At 42.3% G+C, this 15,456-nt stretch overlaps 1 protein-coding gene across 2 annotated transcripts; it reads left to right on the top strand.

The window, feature by feature from the left end:
• The first annotated feature begins 277 nt into the window (after positions 1–277).
• LOC109408129 (uncharacterized) lies at positions 278–13,796 on the top strand. Of its 2 annotated transcripts, none has more exons than XM_019681361.3 (3): positions 278–560; positions 12,381–12,641; positions 12,696–13,796. In XM_019681361.3, the coding sequence occupies exons 1-3, from the start codon at positions 470–472 to the stop codon at positions 13,604–13,606; spliced, it is 1,263 nt and encodes a 420-aa protein (XP_019536906.3). In that variant the 5' UTR covers positions 278–469; the 3' UTR covers positions 13,607–13,796. The 2 variants fall into 2 exon arrangements, with proteins under 2 accessions (XP_019536906.3, XP_019536907.3); XM_019681362.3 differs by having other exon boundaries at positions 279–560; positions 12,411–12,641.
• Positions 13,797–15,456: the final 1,660 nt, after the last annotated feature.

Genomic DNA, 15,456 nt, shown 5'->3' with positions numbered 1-15,456 from the left:
TGTGAAGGATTAGAAAAAAAGTTTAATGAAGTAGGCTTTGAGTTAACTGAAAGACTAAATTTCTTCAGTTTCTGATGAATAAGTATGTCATAAAAACGCTATAAGTTTCAAATCATTTGTAAAAATACTTATTTCATGATAGTCTTCATAGAAAGAATACAAATTCTGCTCCCAACAACAGTTCATCCGTATTCTATGCGCAGCCTCTTGAGCAGTGGTCGTTATCAGTCGGCGGTCACAAACACATCGGCAGAGGTTATAAATTTCGAACTCGGGATGAACTTCGGCTTAGTTGCATCTGGAATTTGAGCGAAGAACACGCGAGAACAGCTAGCTGGGGAATTGACAGCCGCGGCGAATAGGAAACAGGCCAGCCAACCTCCTGAGTGGTCGTGGGTGGATTCCGAAGCTGTACCGTGGATCCTGTTCCCTGATAGGGATTGAGACTGTGATATAGTGATAGAACAAAATGGCAAAAATGGCAAAATCAGTGAAAACTCAAGTGATGCTCGCAGTGTGTCTAGTGTTCGCCGTGGAGCAGTATTCCGTCGCAGCAAACGGTAGTTGTCTATTTTGATTCGTTTATATTGTTGGTCAAGCCCCTCTGGGCAAACTTCGAGACTCGGAAAAAGTGGGTGTGTTCTCGAAAGCAGTGATCTTCCCATTAGCATGTCACGCCAGTTCGCTGACGTGCACCGCCAGATTGATCCTCTCAGGAAGTGCAAATGCAATTTTCCAATAACAGTTCATCAAACTAATTGTGTGAGGGTAGTTGAAGTGCCGTAGAACCGTGTATGTGACGTCGCAGAAAAAAGGAGTCTTCCAACATTTTCAGACAACGTGTTCTTGATTGACCGCGCGGCTGCTTCAATCCAGAGGCTCAGATCGCGCAACAAATTAAGCTAAACTACGAAGAATCAGCTGCTCTAACGGGCGGCAAAAGTGCCAACCTAAGCACATGATGAGTATGCGCCACCGTTGGGTTCAGTACACAGCCAGATGAAATGCCGCGCGAAATGTGATTCCATCTCGTCGTCGTCGTCGTTGTCGTCGCGCCATGACGATGATGATGATGGTTGATTGTGACGAAGACATGTTGTATAGACATAGCCAGTCAGGCAGGCGACCAGCCGACCATTATTGGCGAGTGTTGGCACTCTAAGGTCAAATGAAAAACAATTTATGTAAAGTGATGCCTGATTAAAGTGCTTAAATGTGACAAAGGAACGTAACAAGACGTTATTACAGTTTCAATTTGTCGGGTGGGGAAGCGCTGAACCGAGGGGTTTGTTGTGTTTGGGTTAGTAACAGGTGTGACGATTGAAAAATGACTATTCAAATAGGTAAAGTGTGATAATGGAACAGCCTGTGCAGTTCGGAAAAAGGTGAAACACGAGGTCATCTACCGTAGATCATTGCCCAATGCTTGACTACGTATGTCTCCACAGCAATTACGATTTACCTCTAGAACTCCCCAATCTAATTGGTTCATTCTCAAGTGACTTAATTGCGTAATAATATTTGCAATTTTAATATCAGTAGAATTATTTTGTTCTACATTTTATTGCTGAAAATGCCAATAACCTTGCAATTTGTACTTAATACTACTTGTACTAAAGTACGAATTGAACTCATACCTAGAATCTGAAACTACAGTGATAATGCTGAATGTGGCTAGAAATTACAGATATACCATCATCATCTGGGGGAACGTTGATCAGCGGGGAAAATTTCATCAATATGGGATCCATGGTATTCAACCGCTAAGTATAAACGAAGTACCTTTTGGTGAAAATCAATAATGTGATTAGGAATCGTTTATAAATCACGAAGACCGAAATTTAGTCATCTCAGACGCCCCTCCTCTCCTATTGTAGACTTCTGTCCATACACAAATTTCGAAATTTGTTTGGAGCGTAGACTTTGAACAGACCCCTCTCCCCTCGAAAAATTCGCGTGGTTTAAGAACAGTAGGGTGGCCCACACTTATATGAAAAACAAAAATTTCTAAAAATGCCAAGTCTTACCTCCTCAATCAGTTGTTTTGGACTCCCAGAAGCTACGTTCAAAATTTGAGCAAAATCGATTGAGCGTAAGGGGGCGCTCAAAACGCTTAAAGTTTGTATGGGAAAACTTGGCCAAATGTATGCAAAAATGTTAAGTTTTCGAATTTGCCGCTAGGTGGCGCTGTACGCGTTCAATAAATAAACCCTTTGATATTATTGTAGGTGACTATATACCAAAGAACTTCGTCGAAGATGGCGAAGTGATCCGACGGCTGTGAAAAAAGTTATACCCTAGGCAAAGTGAGGCAAACTATTGAGATTCCATTATTGATATTATTCCTTTACTACATCTTTTGGAAAAAGAACAATAAAGTTTCTCCTCACTTTACCTAGGCTATAACTTTTTTCACAGACGTGGATCACTTTACGGTCTTCGACAAAGTTGTTTGGCATATAGTCACCTACAATAATACCAAAGGGGTTGATTATTGAATGCTTACAGCGCCACCTAGCGGCAAATTTTGAAAACTTAAAATTTTTGCATACATTTGGCCAAGTTTTCCCATACAAACTTTAAGCATTTTGAGCGCTCCCTTACGCTCAATCGATTTTGCTAAAATTTTGAACGTAGCTTCTGGGAGTCCAAAACAACTGATTCAGGAGGTAAGACTTGGCATTTTTCGAAATTTTTATTTTTCATATGAGTGTGGGCCACCTTAATGAATAGCCCCTTATTCTCTTGTACAGACTTTTCGAACCCTCTAAGCAGGATACCTTCTTTGAATGAGTGCACTATGGGGCGGCTCCATACAAAGGGGTGGCCCAAAATATTTTTTGGTTTTCTGCATTTTTTGAAAATATTCTTGTAAGATTAGCATAACATTAGTCAAATTTTTGAGGCAGTTCAAATGCAAATCAAAACTAGAATAAGATTGTCATGCATAACATAAAATGGGAGAGATGGAGGTGGACAGCCCCCCCCCCCCTTCGAGGCAAATCTGCCGCCCCCCCCCATTTTTTAATGTTATGTAAGAGTATTGCTTTATCAATCACGTATTTTGGTAAAGAGTTGTTTATCTACCAAGAGTCCCCCCCTCCACCTTATGAGCCCCCCCCCCTACTCTAATATTTGTTCAAACTCGTCGAAAGGATATTTTTTTAATATGCTTCTATTATTTTACTCAACACATATCATCATCATTAACTAAGTTGATGATTTGTCTCCATTTTTTATACTGCAGGAATGAATATACTGCTAAAAATAGAACATAATTTACATTGATATATTTCCATCATAAATTTTATTAATTAATTGTCTCTTCAAACTTTATCAAATTCACAAGCAATATCTACTCATTCTTCTGTTCAGGTGACATCATTGAATATACGTTTTTGAGAATTGTGAAAATTTTAGATTCACTTTCACGATTTTTTAAAACATGGCCAATCAAATTCACCATATTTGAATCGTTATATCTATATGCAATTTTTCTAAAGTGTTTAGGAGAGTGTTAGAGATTTCTAGAATTTTCAACTATTTATGTGAGGTTCTCGAGAACATTCCAGAATCTCTCTCCAGAATGCTTCTCTCGTGAACGTTTACTAATCTCCAGAAAGTTCTCGAAATTTAATGAATTTTGATGTTCTTGAACTTTTTAGAAGGTTCATTTTATATTTTTTCATGAACGCTCACCAACTCCCCAAACCTTCTCGGCATCAAAAATATGTTCCAGAAAATTCCATAAGGTTCGTTTTCTTATTCTTTCTGCTAATTCTATAGTTTCAGCAGCTTCTAGAAAGTTCCAGGTATTCAAAGCAGTTTGATGTTCCAGAATATTCTAGAGGATTTTCCTGTCTTTTTGGAAAGTTCAGTAGCTTCCAGAAAAATCTGAAAAAAATTATAATTTGGGTTGTTCCAGAATTTTCTTAAAGGTTTTTTTTTCTGGAACGTGCACAAACTTTCAGACACTCTTCCGTAACCTTAAAATTTTGCAAAAGGTCTTGTGTTTTAAAAATTTTGCAAAGAGTCTTGTGTTTTGGACGACCAGTAACTTCTCGAAAGTTCTAAATCTTAAGAATGTTGATGATTTAGAACATACCCGTAGATTACACCGTTCAACACTAAATTTTGTTATGGGATGAGAAAAAAAGGGGTTTGGGACCCTAGAAGTGTCATAGTGAAAGAATTTTTGAAAAATATTGGAACGGGCCTTCACAGCTTAACGGATACTGCACGACATATAAACTCGATTTGACCACGCAATGGCAGTGTTCATCGTTAAAACACACTAAACCCACAAAGCGATACGAGCGCTAAAATGCAAAAAGCGGCAAACACTGGAAACAAAAACGACAACACGAAAGTGTAGAAAACTTGTTCCTTGGGGAGACTTGTTCCCCCCATATTTGCTCGGAATCAAAAACATTTTTCTTCTAGCATAATTTTTTCCAAAACTTCTCCTGGACAAGCAACTATGTTTTGGCTACAAGTGATTTCGATTGTACATTGCATTATTTTTCAACGGCTGATGGTTTGTTTTCAGTCCTCCAGAAATCTTTGAGGCGATTCCGAAAAATCTCAATCAATAACTTTGTAAAAAATGAACCGAATCGTGTCAAATTTTCACAACACATAGTTTAAATAAAATACTTTCAAACTTATTTATCCAAATAAGGCTGTTGTTTACATATTTTAATTAATTCAGCTTAGTATACACAACAGTGACATGGGGAGACTTGATCCCTCGAGGATTACACACACATTATACATTTGAAAAATAAAATTCTATTCGGAAGCCTCTATTTACTTGAAATTCTAGTCTATTCAACGATAAAATGTGTCAGATAATTATAACTTTTGTACAAATCAAGAAAAGAGGGATCAAGTCTCCCCATTTTGAAAACACGGCATATCCTTAAAAATTTAAGGAAATCTTACAATTTCAAACACTCCATATTCATCAAAAATACAAGAAAACTCGAAAAGAAAATGAATAGGAAAACTCTGGAATTATTTTCCCTTTAAATAAAACATGTGCTCAAAGGGGGATCAAGTGTCACCCATTTTTTGAAAAAAATACATCATAAGACATGCCTCCATCAAAACACAGTTTTGAAAACTTTAACAAAAAATTAAAGGCCTACTGTTGTGTATTAACTTGGAATAGATGTTTACCTGCCATTTTGTATGAAAATCGGATCTAGTTTTGTGTTTTTTCTTAAAGTTTCAAGTAAATTAAGAAAAAGGGATGAAGTCCCCCCAGTCTCCCCTAAGTGATAGGGGCTGTCCATAAACCACGTGGTCATGAGGGGGGGGGGGGGGGGGGGGTTCGGCCAATGATCATTTTGTATGGACAAATAAAAAATTTTGTATGGACTAATGATCACGGAGGGGGGGGTGGGGGGGTTGAAAAGTCCCAAAAAAATGACCACGTGGTTTATGGACAGCCCCATAGGACGTTAGCGCCACGCAACGGAAGCATAGACGAATTCAAATGACCCTCGACTGTAGAGGCGCTAGGTGAGATGAGGAGAAAATCGTTTATTTACATCGAAAATTCAATCTTTCGTCTTCAAAATTAACTAATATTTTGCCTTGGTAGTTGGCATTTTTCATTGGTAATGGCTTCCATTATCATCATCCTTGATGCCCACGCCGACAGACATCGGATCTGCCAGCTAACAAAAAATCCGGAAGATCGTCCGACGGAGACATACTCTTGCTTTTTTTTCACTTTGGAGCTCTCTCCTCAGATTTATCATATAAATTGTTCGTAAGTACCTACCGGATCTAAGCGCATCTGAGAGAAAATTAAATTTTCTTTTTAAAAAGTGCTCGTTTGTTTCTCTACTATGCGGAATTCGATATGAAAAAGTGAAAAAAGTGCACTTTGCCTTTGCTGCGCCATGGCAAATTTTGGCGGAGTCACTCCACAGAGAACAGACGTCCAAGCTCGTGCGGTGCGTTTGTGTTTCTCCTCAAACGATTTTCTCCTCATCTCACCTAGCGCCTCTACAATTGGGGGTCGTTCGAATCCTTCTATGAGCTTAGATGTCTGTTCTCTGTGGTATTAGCACAGAGAACAGACGTCTATCTTTGCTTTCTGCCTTGTGTAAAACTTTGTAACGGTCATATTAGAGTACCTATGTGGTTATGCTCCCGTTACGTGGCGCTAGCATCCCATCCCTTTCATTGTTGTGTTGTCATTTTTGTTTCCAATGCTCGCCGTTTTTGGCCGTTTGGCGCTCGTATCGCTTTGTGGGCTAGTATTTTAACGATGAACACTGCCATCGTGGGGTCAAATCGACTTTATATGTGGGGCAGTCTCCGGTGGTGTTGAGGTACACCTAAATCCTTTACACACGATTTCAACGTATTTTTGTTCGAGCTTAAACGTCTGTTCTCTGTGGTATTAGCTCCAACAATAATACATTTAAAATGTGTGAAAGGGATTTAAGCACAGAGAACAGACTTCCAAGCTCATGCAGTGCGGTTGTGTAAAGCATTGCAACAGTTGTTTTGCAATAACTGGGAATGTGGCCATTACGTGGCGCTGTCACATTTCAAAAAAAGGTACAAATTTGCCGTTGTTTTACATTTTGGCGCTATTGTTGCCACGTGTGCACCCCAATATAGTTCCACCAAGAGAATGTGCTGGATTTACTTGAAAAACAATAACTGTATTGTTGTTCAACTCAGTTCTAATAGAAAGCGACGTAACAAATTATCAATGCGTTGCCCAAATTTTGTTGTTGAATTAGTGAAATAATCATAAACATCTTGTTATTTGACCAAATACAGTACAGTCTCTGAGTAGGATAATTTAAAGGTGCGGAATATTTCTTTAGTAAGCGCCATCATGATGTCGAAACGATTTTTTAGCTGGGAAAGTCACCGTCGATGCCGCTTGTTTTTTTCTTTACACACGGTCAGAAAATTCACTCATTTTGGAGCTAAAGTGGGACAACTCAAAATTGAGTAAATTTTATTTCCAGCGATAGCGCTGGCCCAAGTGCGAAAATCTCATCAGTTTAAGTTGTATAATATTCTTCCTGATGTGAAGAATATTATACGGCTTAAACTGTTTGGATTTTTGCACTTGGGCCTGCGCTATCGCTGGAAATGCAATTTACTCATTTTTTGAGCTGTTCCAGTTTAGCTCAGTTTTGTGTGAATCTTACTCATTTTAGAGTAACTTTTTCTTAGCGTGCACAAGATTTTAAAGTAATTTTGTTCGAGCATGTTCGCCTGATCTCTGTGATTTAAGCCTGTAAGGATTTGACGACAAACATATCTAAAAGTCCAATCTGCAAAAGAGAGGCTTTCTTTGTTCCGATTCTCTTTAAATTATTACGATGTCACAGTGGATATTTTAACAATTTGTGATGTGATCGGAAATCTACCATCCGACACAAGAAGTGAATCATAATTTATAAATACAAGCATGTTATAATCGAAAGAGAGGAGACTTAAAGAGAGCCTCTCATCTGCACTAGAAATGTTCGCCCTGATTTGACTTCACGATGGCAATGTTCATCGTTAAAACCCACAAGTCCACAAAGCGACACGAGCGCTTAAATGCTAAAAACGGCGAACACAGGAAATAAAAATGACAATATGACAATGTAAATCATCACGCTAAGATCAGTTTACCTATTTTTCTAAAATATGGGTAAATTTTATTCAAATTTGCGTAAACTTTACGCAAATATGGGTAAATAAAACTCATATTTTGGAAAAGTGCACAACCTCATTTATAGGTAATATTAACCCATATTTGGGTTACAATTACTCATATGTGTGTCCACATTACCCATATTTGAGTTTTGTTAACCTATATTTGAGTATCATTTACGCATATTTGCGGTTGTGCACTTTTTGGAAAAAAGGTAAACTGATCTAAGCGTGATAAGATGCTAGATGCGCCTCGCAACGGGACCATGATGGCCCGTTTACATATTTGCTAATTCTACGCGACAGTTCATTTTCGAGCAGTATTGGCGTCAATTTAGCGCAATGTAAACACTTTTTAGCAGACAATAAAATTAGCATGATAAAATCAGAAGCTTCTGAATTCGGTGCTAAACTAGTTGACAATAATGAGAATATTAGACTGTCCGATACAATTAGCATCATGTAAACGGTCTGCTAGGCGAATTGACAGCTAATTATGCCATCACGCCAGTTTTATTGGCAGATAGGGAAGTGTTTATATTACGATAGTTTGGTACCAACACAGTCGGACAATTTATTGTCCCAGATTTAGCAGCTAAATTTTTAGCGGCAAGGTAAAGGATACTAGCGTGGAATAAATTGTCTGACAGAATATTGTCACGCATTATTATCACATATGTAAACGGGCCATGACGACATACTCTGCTATGACCGTTACAAAGTTCCATATGGCAGAAAACAAAGATAAACCTCAGTTTTCTGTGGTATTAGACATACTCGAGTTCAAGCATGACAAAACGCGCAAGGGCGCCACCAACAAATGTCTGGCGGAAGAGGTCCTTGGTGATGGTATCGAGGTGAGGGCACTCACAGCGGAAGAGATTCTGATGGTTGAACACCTAGACAAGATCACTGACGCGGAAGAGCTTGTCACGGTACAGTGGCAACAGTGCGAGGTGCAGGTGGCCACCGTAGTCGTTCGATTACGAAAAGACCCGGCAGGAACACAGGTGCCCTTGGTTCAGCTACCTGTGGCGGACGCTTATAAGTCCGTTAGATGGAGGAAAGCTCAAAGTGAGCTGGTGAGTGTACGAACTGACCTTGCACAAGCCACCGCAGGTTTTCTTCAGGTGTCTGAAACCAAACGACAAGTCATGGGACTGTGAAAGCCCGGACAGGAGCAATCTTTGTAGCCGATGTGATGGCGAAGGCCATATGGTACAAGGCTGCATGAGTCCACCCACGTGTATGATTGTTCTGGGAAATCCACGAACAACAAGGTGGTCCTAGGTGCCCGGCCTTCAGAAAAGCCGCAGCGGACAAATCACAGTGCAGGTAACACAACTGAACCTGAACCACTATCACGCAGCTCAGCAACTGCTTTTTCAGGCAGTTTCAGAGTAGGGGACAAATAGCGCCATCAAAGCGGATACATACCGATTACCCGCGGGCAATAGAAATTGAGTCGCGGGTGTGATCAGAAAAATCGCGGCGATATCGACGCCGGGTAAATACCCCTTCCAGGAGTTGATGTCTACTACCTATGAGGGCTTCGTGCTCGCCAAAGTTAATGGGGTCTTCTTCTGTAGCTGTTATGCGCCTCCACGGTGTTGTCGATCGAGCATTTTACGCAGATGCTGGACTGTATGACGACCGTGCTGACAGGGCGAAGGCCCGTTGTAATAGCAGGTGACTTGAGTGCCTGGGCCGAGGAATAGAGAAGCCGTTTCACGAACCATCGGGGTCAGATTTTGCTAGAGACACTGGCCATGTCCACCTGACTAATGTCAGTACCGGTACCATGGGCGGTGTGGAGTCGATTATTGGCGTTACATTTTGTAGTCCTGGCCTAACAAGTAGTTCGAACTGGAGAGTAGACCATGGTTACAATCAAAGCGATCATCTGGCGGCTCGCTACAGTATCGACTACAACAACAGCAGGCAGCGGGTATAGAAAGAGGTGGCTAGACCAAGGCCAAGCCCTCGAAAGTGAAAGACATCATAAGATAATACTTCAAAGAAGGGGTATTTAAGTAGGCACTCCATCGTGAGCGAAATTTACTCGGTCTAAGCGGGATGAGCTGGTAGCGCTGCTCTCTTATGCATGTGATGTGACTATTTTTATGCAAGTCCAGCCTAGGAATGAGAGACCGCCTGCGGGCTAGACGGAGGATTAAACGATCACGAACTGAGGATGAGCGAAACGAACGGCGGGTGGTGTTCGCCGCTGCAAAAGCTGCGCTGAAGACCGCAAAAAGGCCTGATTCAAGGGTCTCTGTCAAAGTGCCAATGCCAATGCGGGCGATACCTACAGAATCGTAATGGCCAAGACGAGAGATGTAATGGCTCCTACAAAGCAATCTCCAAAGATGTTGGAGGCGATCATCAAGGAGCTTTTTCCGCGTCATAATCCTAGTCCTTGGCCTCCTTTCGTAGGACAGTCGGGGACTGGAGGTGGCGATGAGGAGAGGGTCACGAATGTGGAACGTGCGGTGATAGCAAAGTCTTTTAGCGTTGGTAAAGCCCCAGGTCCGGACGGAGTTCCGAACCTGGCCTTAGAAGTAGCTATTGAAGAGGCTCCCGAGATGTTCAGGTCTGCTATGCGGAAATGCCTGGACGAAGTAGTTTTTCGAGAAGTTTGGAAACGGCAGAGCCTGGTACGATTGCCAAAGGCGGGGAAACCACTTGGAGACCCGTTGGCATATTGTACAATGTTGAATACAGAATGTTGAGGCATACCGAGGTGGGAATGGTTTCTCGAGCAACCACTTCAGCTTCTGGAAGGGGAGGTCGACCGTAGCGCTATCCTGTCGGGTGAAAAACCCGCCAAGATAATGCTCCAGCGTAAGAAAAGAGAGATTCGCTACTGTGCAGTAGTGAATTTGGATGTAAGGAATGCGTCCAATAGTGCTAGTTGGGCGGCTTTTGTCGAAGCGCTCCTACGTCTAAGGATATCCGGGTGCCTGTACAAGATTCTCGGAAGTTTGTTCCAGATTCGTGTACTAGTTTACGACATGGAGGTGGGTCAGAAATGCTTTCATATCACCTCAGGGCTAGGAGTCCCGCAAGGGTCCATCCGGGGTCCGGTGTTATGGAATGTAATGTTCGACAAGGTGTTGAGATAAGAGTTTTCGGTGGGAGTGGAGATCGTCGGCTTTGCTGACGACATAACGCTGGAGGTCTACGGTGAGTCGATCGAAGTAGGGGAATTGACTACTGACCACTCGATCGCGGTTGTGGAGGAGTAGATGAGATCCAGGAAACTAGAATTGGATCACCACAAAACTAAGGTGCTGGATGTGAACAACCGAAAGACAGAGCAGCAAGCAATGATCAGTGTAGGTGATTGCACTATCACCTCGAAGCGCTCTGTCAAACACTTGGGAGTGATTACCTACGATAAGTTTACTTTCGGTAGCCACGTTGATTATGTCTGCAAGAGACTCTCCACAACAGTGTGTCTCGGATGATGTCCAATAGCTCTGTGGTGTATGCCAGTAAGCACAAGGTTAGTGTGAGGCTCGTCCATACTAAGGTATGGCGCCCCAGCTTGGGGCACGACGCTAAGTACTGAAATCTACCGTGGTAAACTGGAAAGTACGTATACACTAATGTAACTGAGAGTTGCGAGCGCGTAGCTTGTCGTGTCATACGATGCGCTCTGCGTCATCATTGATATAGTGCCTATCAGTATCCTTATCGGAGAGGACAAAGAGTGCTTCGAAATGTGCGGCACAAGAAGCATACCATGGTGTCCACGATCAAATGGCAGCGCGCGTGGGGCAGTTCTACTAAATGAAATTGAACCCACAGGGTATTCCAAGGGTTGATACATATTTGGGTTAAGAGTCGCCATGGGGAAATAACGTTCCACCTGACTCAAGTCCTTTCAGGCCATGGTTGCTTCCGACACTATCTACACCGCTTCGGTCATGCGGGCTCCCGAATATCCGGTTTGTGCTCGTCTATAAGAAACGGCAAAAATGCTTGCCACATGCGGCGCGAATACAACTCTGGACAATATGATATGGACAATACAACTCTGGACATTAGGATATGTAATGACAAGTTTGGCTGGAATGTAAGCTGTTCATTACGTACAATGCAGAACGGAAATTTCCTACGGAAACCTTGACATCAGCTTGTTTATTCGTCCCTATACAAAAGTAACCAATCAAAATAAACAAAAAAGCATCAATAAAATTATTTCAGCAACTTTCAATGAACCCAATAAACACACCTCCATCAACCATTCAAGCAAAATAATAACAACCCATGAACTCAACTAGCAATCTTTACGAAAAACCAGTGAGATCGTCAATCTGGTATTTTTTTATTCTTCCAGTGGAGCTAAATAGAGCAATGGCTTTAAATAAACAATGGCACAGGTCATCATACTGAATGAATATTTTGGTAAGATTCGTAACCCTGTGAACCCAAAAATACTGCGCCGAGTTGTCGTCACCGATAACTGAGAACTGACTGTTACCGGATTGAGTTCCAACAATCTTTCTAAACATACTCAATGAAATTGACATCAGCGCAGAATGAGTTCACATTTCCTACAAGGATGTATAGATAACGCCCCACTTGAAGATCATTGCTTTCTAAGGACACACAATGCCTGCACTTTCATGAAATCTCGTTTGCACTTTGACCGGGCTCCGAATTTAGCACACGCAAAATAAAAATTTTATCAGTTCTCTTTCGACGGTTCTTCATCGTTTCAGCAATCGAACGAAATTGCATTCTTCCCCTGAAGCCAGACTGGTCGTTCTTTTCGCCGCTGATTTTCAGTCTGGACGGGACGCTGATCTCAACGGAGAGTGTAAGCGACGAAGCGGAAGACATCACGCTAGCGGTTGGAGATGAAGTTCTGCTATCCTGTGCTCCCAACTACTTCCGGGAGTTTTCGTCGGAAAAAGTACTGAGGGCAAAATGCAAGAAGGACAAGACACTCGGTAGGTTTATTCACGTAATTTTTAAATTTGTTTCTAATTGTTTGACTTTTTCAGTTGTCGATGGTCAGGATAAGAACTTCATCTCAGAGCTTTTCTGCGAAGCTCGGTCAATCGAAGAAATCATCGTTCCAGTTCGTGGATGCCCGAGCAACGCGAGATCGATCGAGTATGGCTACACCAACCCTGTGAACAGCAGATCCTACATTCTTGGTGAGGCTTGTTATGATGTTAAACGTGGACAAACGTTATTCGTTCACACGAAGATCAGATCCGGAACCAATACGGTTGAGGCTCTCGCTCTGAAAACCGCCAACAATGCCGAATACTTCCGACGGGAGCATCCCACTTCTCGATACAAAGTTGAACTTAACAAAGCATTGAACATCAACGACCACGCGGAGCGATTCAAGGGAGTTTTCGGTAACAAGAACATCCCGAAAATCGAAGCCCGACGATACGTCAATGAAGACCTGTTAACCCACAAGCAGTACCAGTCAGTTCTGAAGTTGGCCTGGAACTATCAGATTGTCAAGGATCTATCACTCCTGGAAAACTTTGATAACTTGGTCGATGACATTGCTGACCTGGACGCCAAAGAAGTAGAAATTTACACCGGTGCTCACGGAGTTCTCTCGCTCAAAGACAAAAACAACCACAACGTAGACGTCTACCTGAAAGAGAATCGCTTCCCGGTTCCCAAGTTCCACTGGACAGTGGTAAGATCCGAGAGCAGAGCCGTGGCGTTTGCCGTTTTCAATAAGGCGCAGCTAACGGACGCCGAACGAGAGAAAGACTCCTTCTGCAACAGTATCTGTGATCAGTTGACGTGGATCAGCACCCTGCGGGAGAACAGTTCCTACAGTAAACCCCAGCTGGGCTACGTCCTGTGCTGCGAACTGAACGAGTTCCGCCGGACGATAAAGGAAATGCCCCCACTGAACGGCATAAAGGAAGTGCTGAAGTAGTGTTGAGAGTGGGGAGCCCTTTTCGGAATCAAAGGGTTCTCGCTGCCCTCGTTGCTGTAGGCGATCAATTGAACAAACAAAAGTGCTGGCATGTGATTTTAATTTTTATTATTTAATAAATGAATGTGTAGGATGTGCTCTCTTAATGACTTAGATGAATGATTGAAAAAGTACAACAGTGTATATAGTAGTCAAATGAGATTTATTGCGTCATATCCGAATGCATTTGAATACGAACCCTTCATCATACCGTTTTATCATACACGGCAGCAACAGAAAAAGAATTGATTTCCCACTAGGTGGCTGCCGTATGTGTTACAAATTATGCTAACCGTGAAAAATCAAATATAATACCATCATTACTTAGCCCTCTTGTCCCTTTTAGAGTGCAGCATACAAAAGCAACCCATTCCAATCGGCCGCCTTTCAACGTTTGTATGACTATCACTTCCGACAATTAGCGACAATTAATCAAATCACGTTTTTATTGATTCTGGCTAACAATATGGATTACCCACATTTTCCTCCTCGACTTCAGGTTATGCAACCTGCACGCGGAGACCACACTTTGGTTCGTTACCGAACTATTCAGCTCTTGAGTTCCTCTTCCTGAAAGCTCGCCTCTGCCGCGCGTTTAGTCGCCGTCGTCTTCGTCGTCGTTGACAAAACTGAAACCGAGCGGGACAAGCGCGGGTCGCTTGTTTGTAGTAATTGAGTGAGCGTGAGGTGTTTAACCCTTTTTCGAAACCATAGCGCAGCTTAGACGAGCACGCTTACTGGCATTTCATTGCGCTGCTCATCCGCATTGTCACTTTGTCAACTGGATTGTTTTGGAGTCTTTTGTCGAAGTGTCGGCAGGTTGATAGCTGCACTGTTTAATTCACAACAGGGGAGAGCAGGGTTAAATAACTGTGTTAGGGAAATAGTCAATTTGAAATTAAGCAAAGCATTCTTTCGTTGCTTTCTAAATATGGATCTTCTTTTTTTTGACGTAATGCCCCCACTGATACAAAGGCTGATTCTCAGCTTAGTGTTCTAAAAGCGTGTCTACAGCTATGAACCGGGGAGAGGTCGCGTCGTGTACTGAGTACTCGCATCATGGAAAATGAACGCTTGTTGTACACACCATTGAAATAGGGAGGATTAAGGTGGGCCTTCAAGAAAGCCACAGTGAACAAATCATAGTGCAGGTGACGCGACTCAGGAGGTTTCTGAGTGGAGAACGGATATCGCCATCATAGCGACCCGTACGGAGTACCAGCCGGCAGCGACAACTGGGTCGCGGATGGGTCCAGAAAAATGGTGGCCGAACGGGCAGTTCATGCAAATGCTGGATAGACCGGCGAAGTCCGGTGGTAATAGCGAACTTTAATGCCTGGCAGGGTCGTGCAATTTTGAAAGGAAAACATGACGTACGACGACTAGCGGGAGCAGGCCGTTAGGCCGAAAGCCGTTAGGCCGAATGCCGTTAGGCCGAAGGCCATTAGGCCGAATGCCATTAGGCCGAAAGGGTCGTTCGGCCGAAAAAGGCGTTAGGCCGAATGGGTCATTAGGTCGAAAGGGTCGTTAGGCCGAAAGGGTCGTTAGGCCGAATAGGTTGTCATTATATGTTTCTACTGATTTTATTGTTTTATATTGCACAAAACGAAATAAGCATGAGAAAATTCGACAACATTGGGAAACTGTGGGGGAAATCAATCTGGGAGGCGAAGTAGAAAAGATTTATAATGCAGCATCTCGTAAAAGCTTATTTTTAGATAAATTTTAATAAAGATTTTAGATAAATTATTATTAGCTTTATTAGGGAGATTTTCAGCCCGAGGCTGGTTCATCTCCTTAGATAAATATAT

The sequence above is a fragment of the Aedes albopictus genome, chromosome 2 (assembly GCF_035046485.1).
Source record: "Aedes albopictus strain Foshan chromosome 2, AalbF5, whole genome shotgun sequence".
Taxonomy (NCBI): Eukaryota; Metazoa; Arthropoda; class Insecta; order Diptera; family Culicidae; genus Aedes; species Aedes albopictus.
This window is presented reverse-complemented; position numbering and strand designations above follow the sequence as displayed.

Coding starts and splice junctions, on each gene's coding strand:
- LOC109408129 (XM_019681361.3), top strand. CDS start 470: ATGGCAAAAATGGCAAAATCAGTGAAAACTCAAGTGATGCTCGCAGTG. Junction 561..12,380: donor GTATTCCGTCGCAGCAAACG/GTAGTTGTCTAT, acceptor AAATTTTATCAG/TTCTCTTTCGACGGTTCTTC. Junction 12,642..12,695: donor CAAGAAGGACAAGACACTCG/GTAGGTTTATTC, acceptor TGACTTTTTCAG/TTGTCGATGGTCAGGATAAG.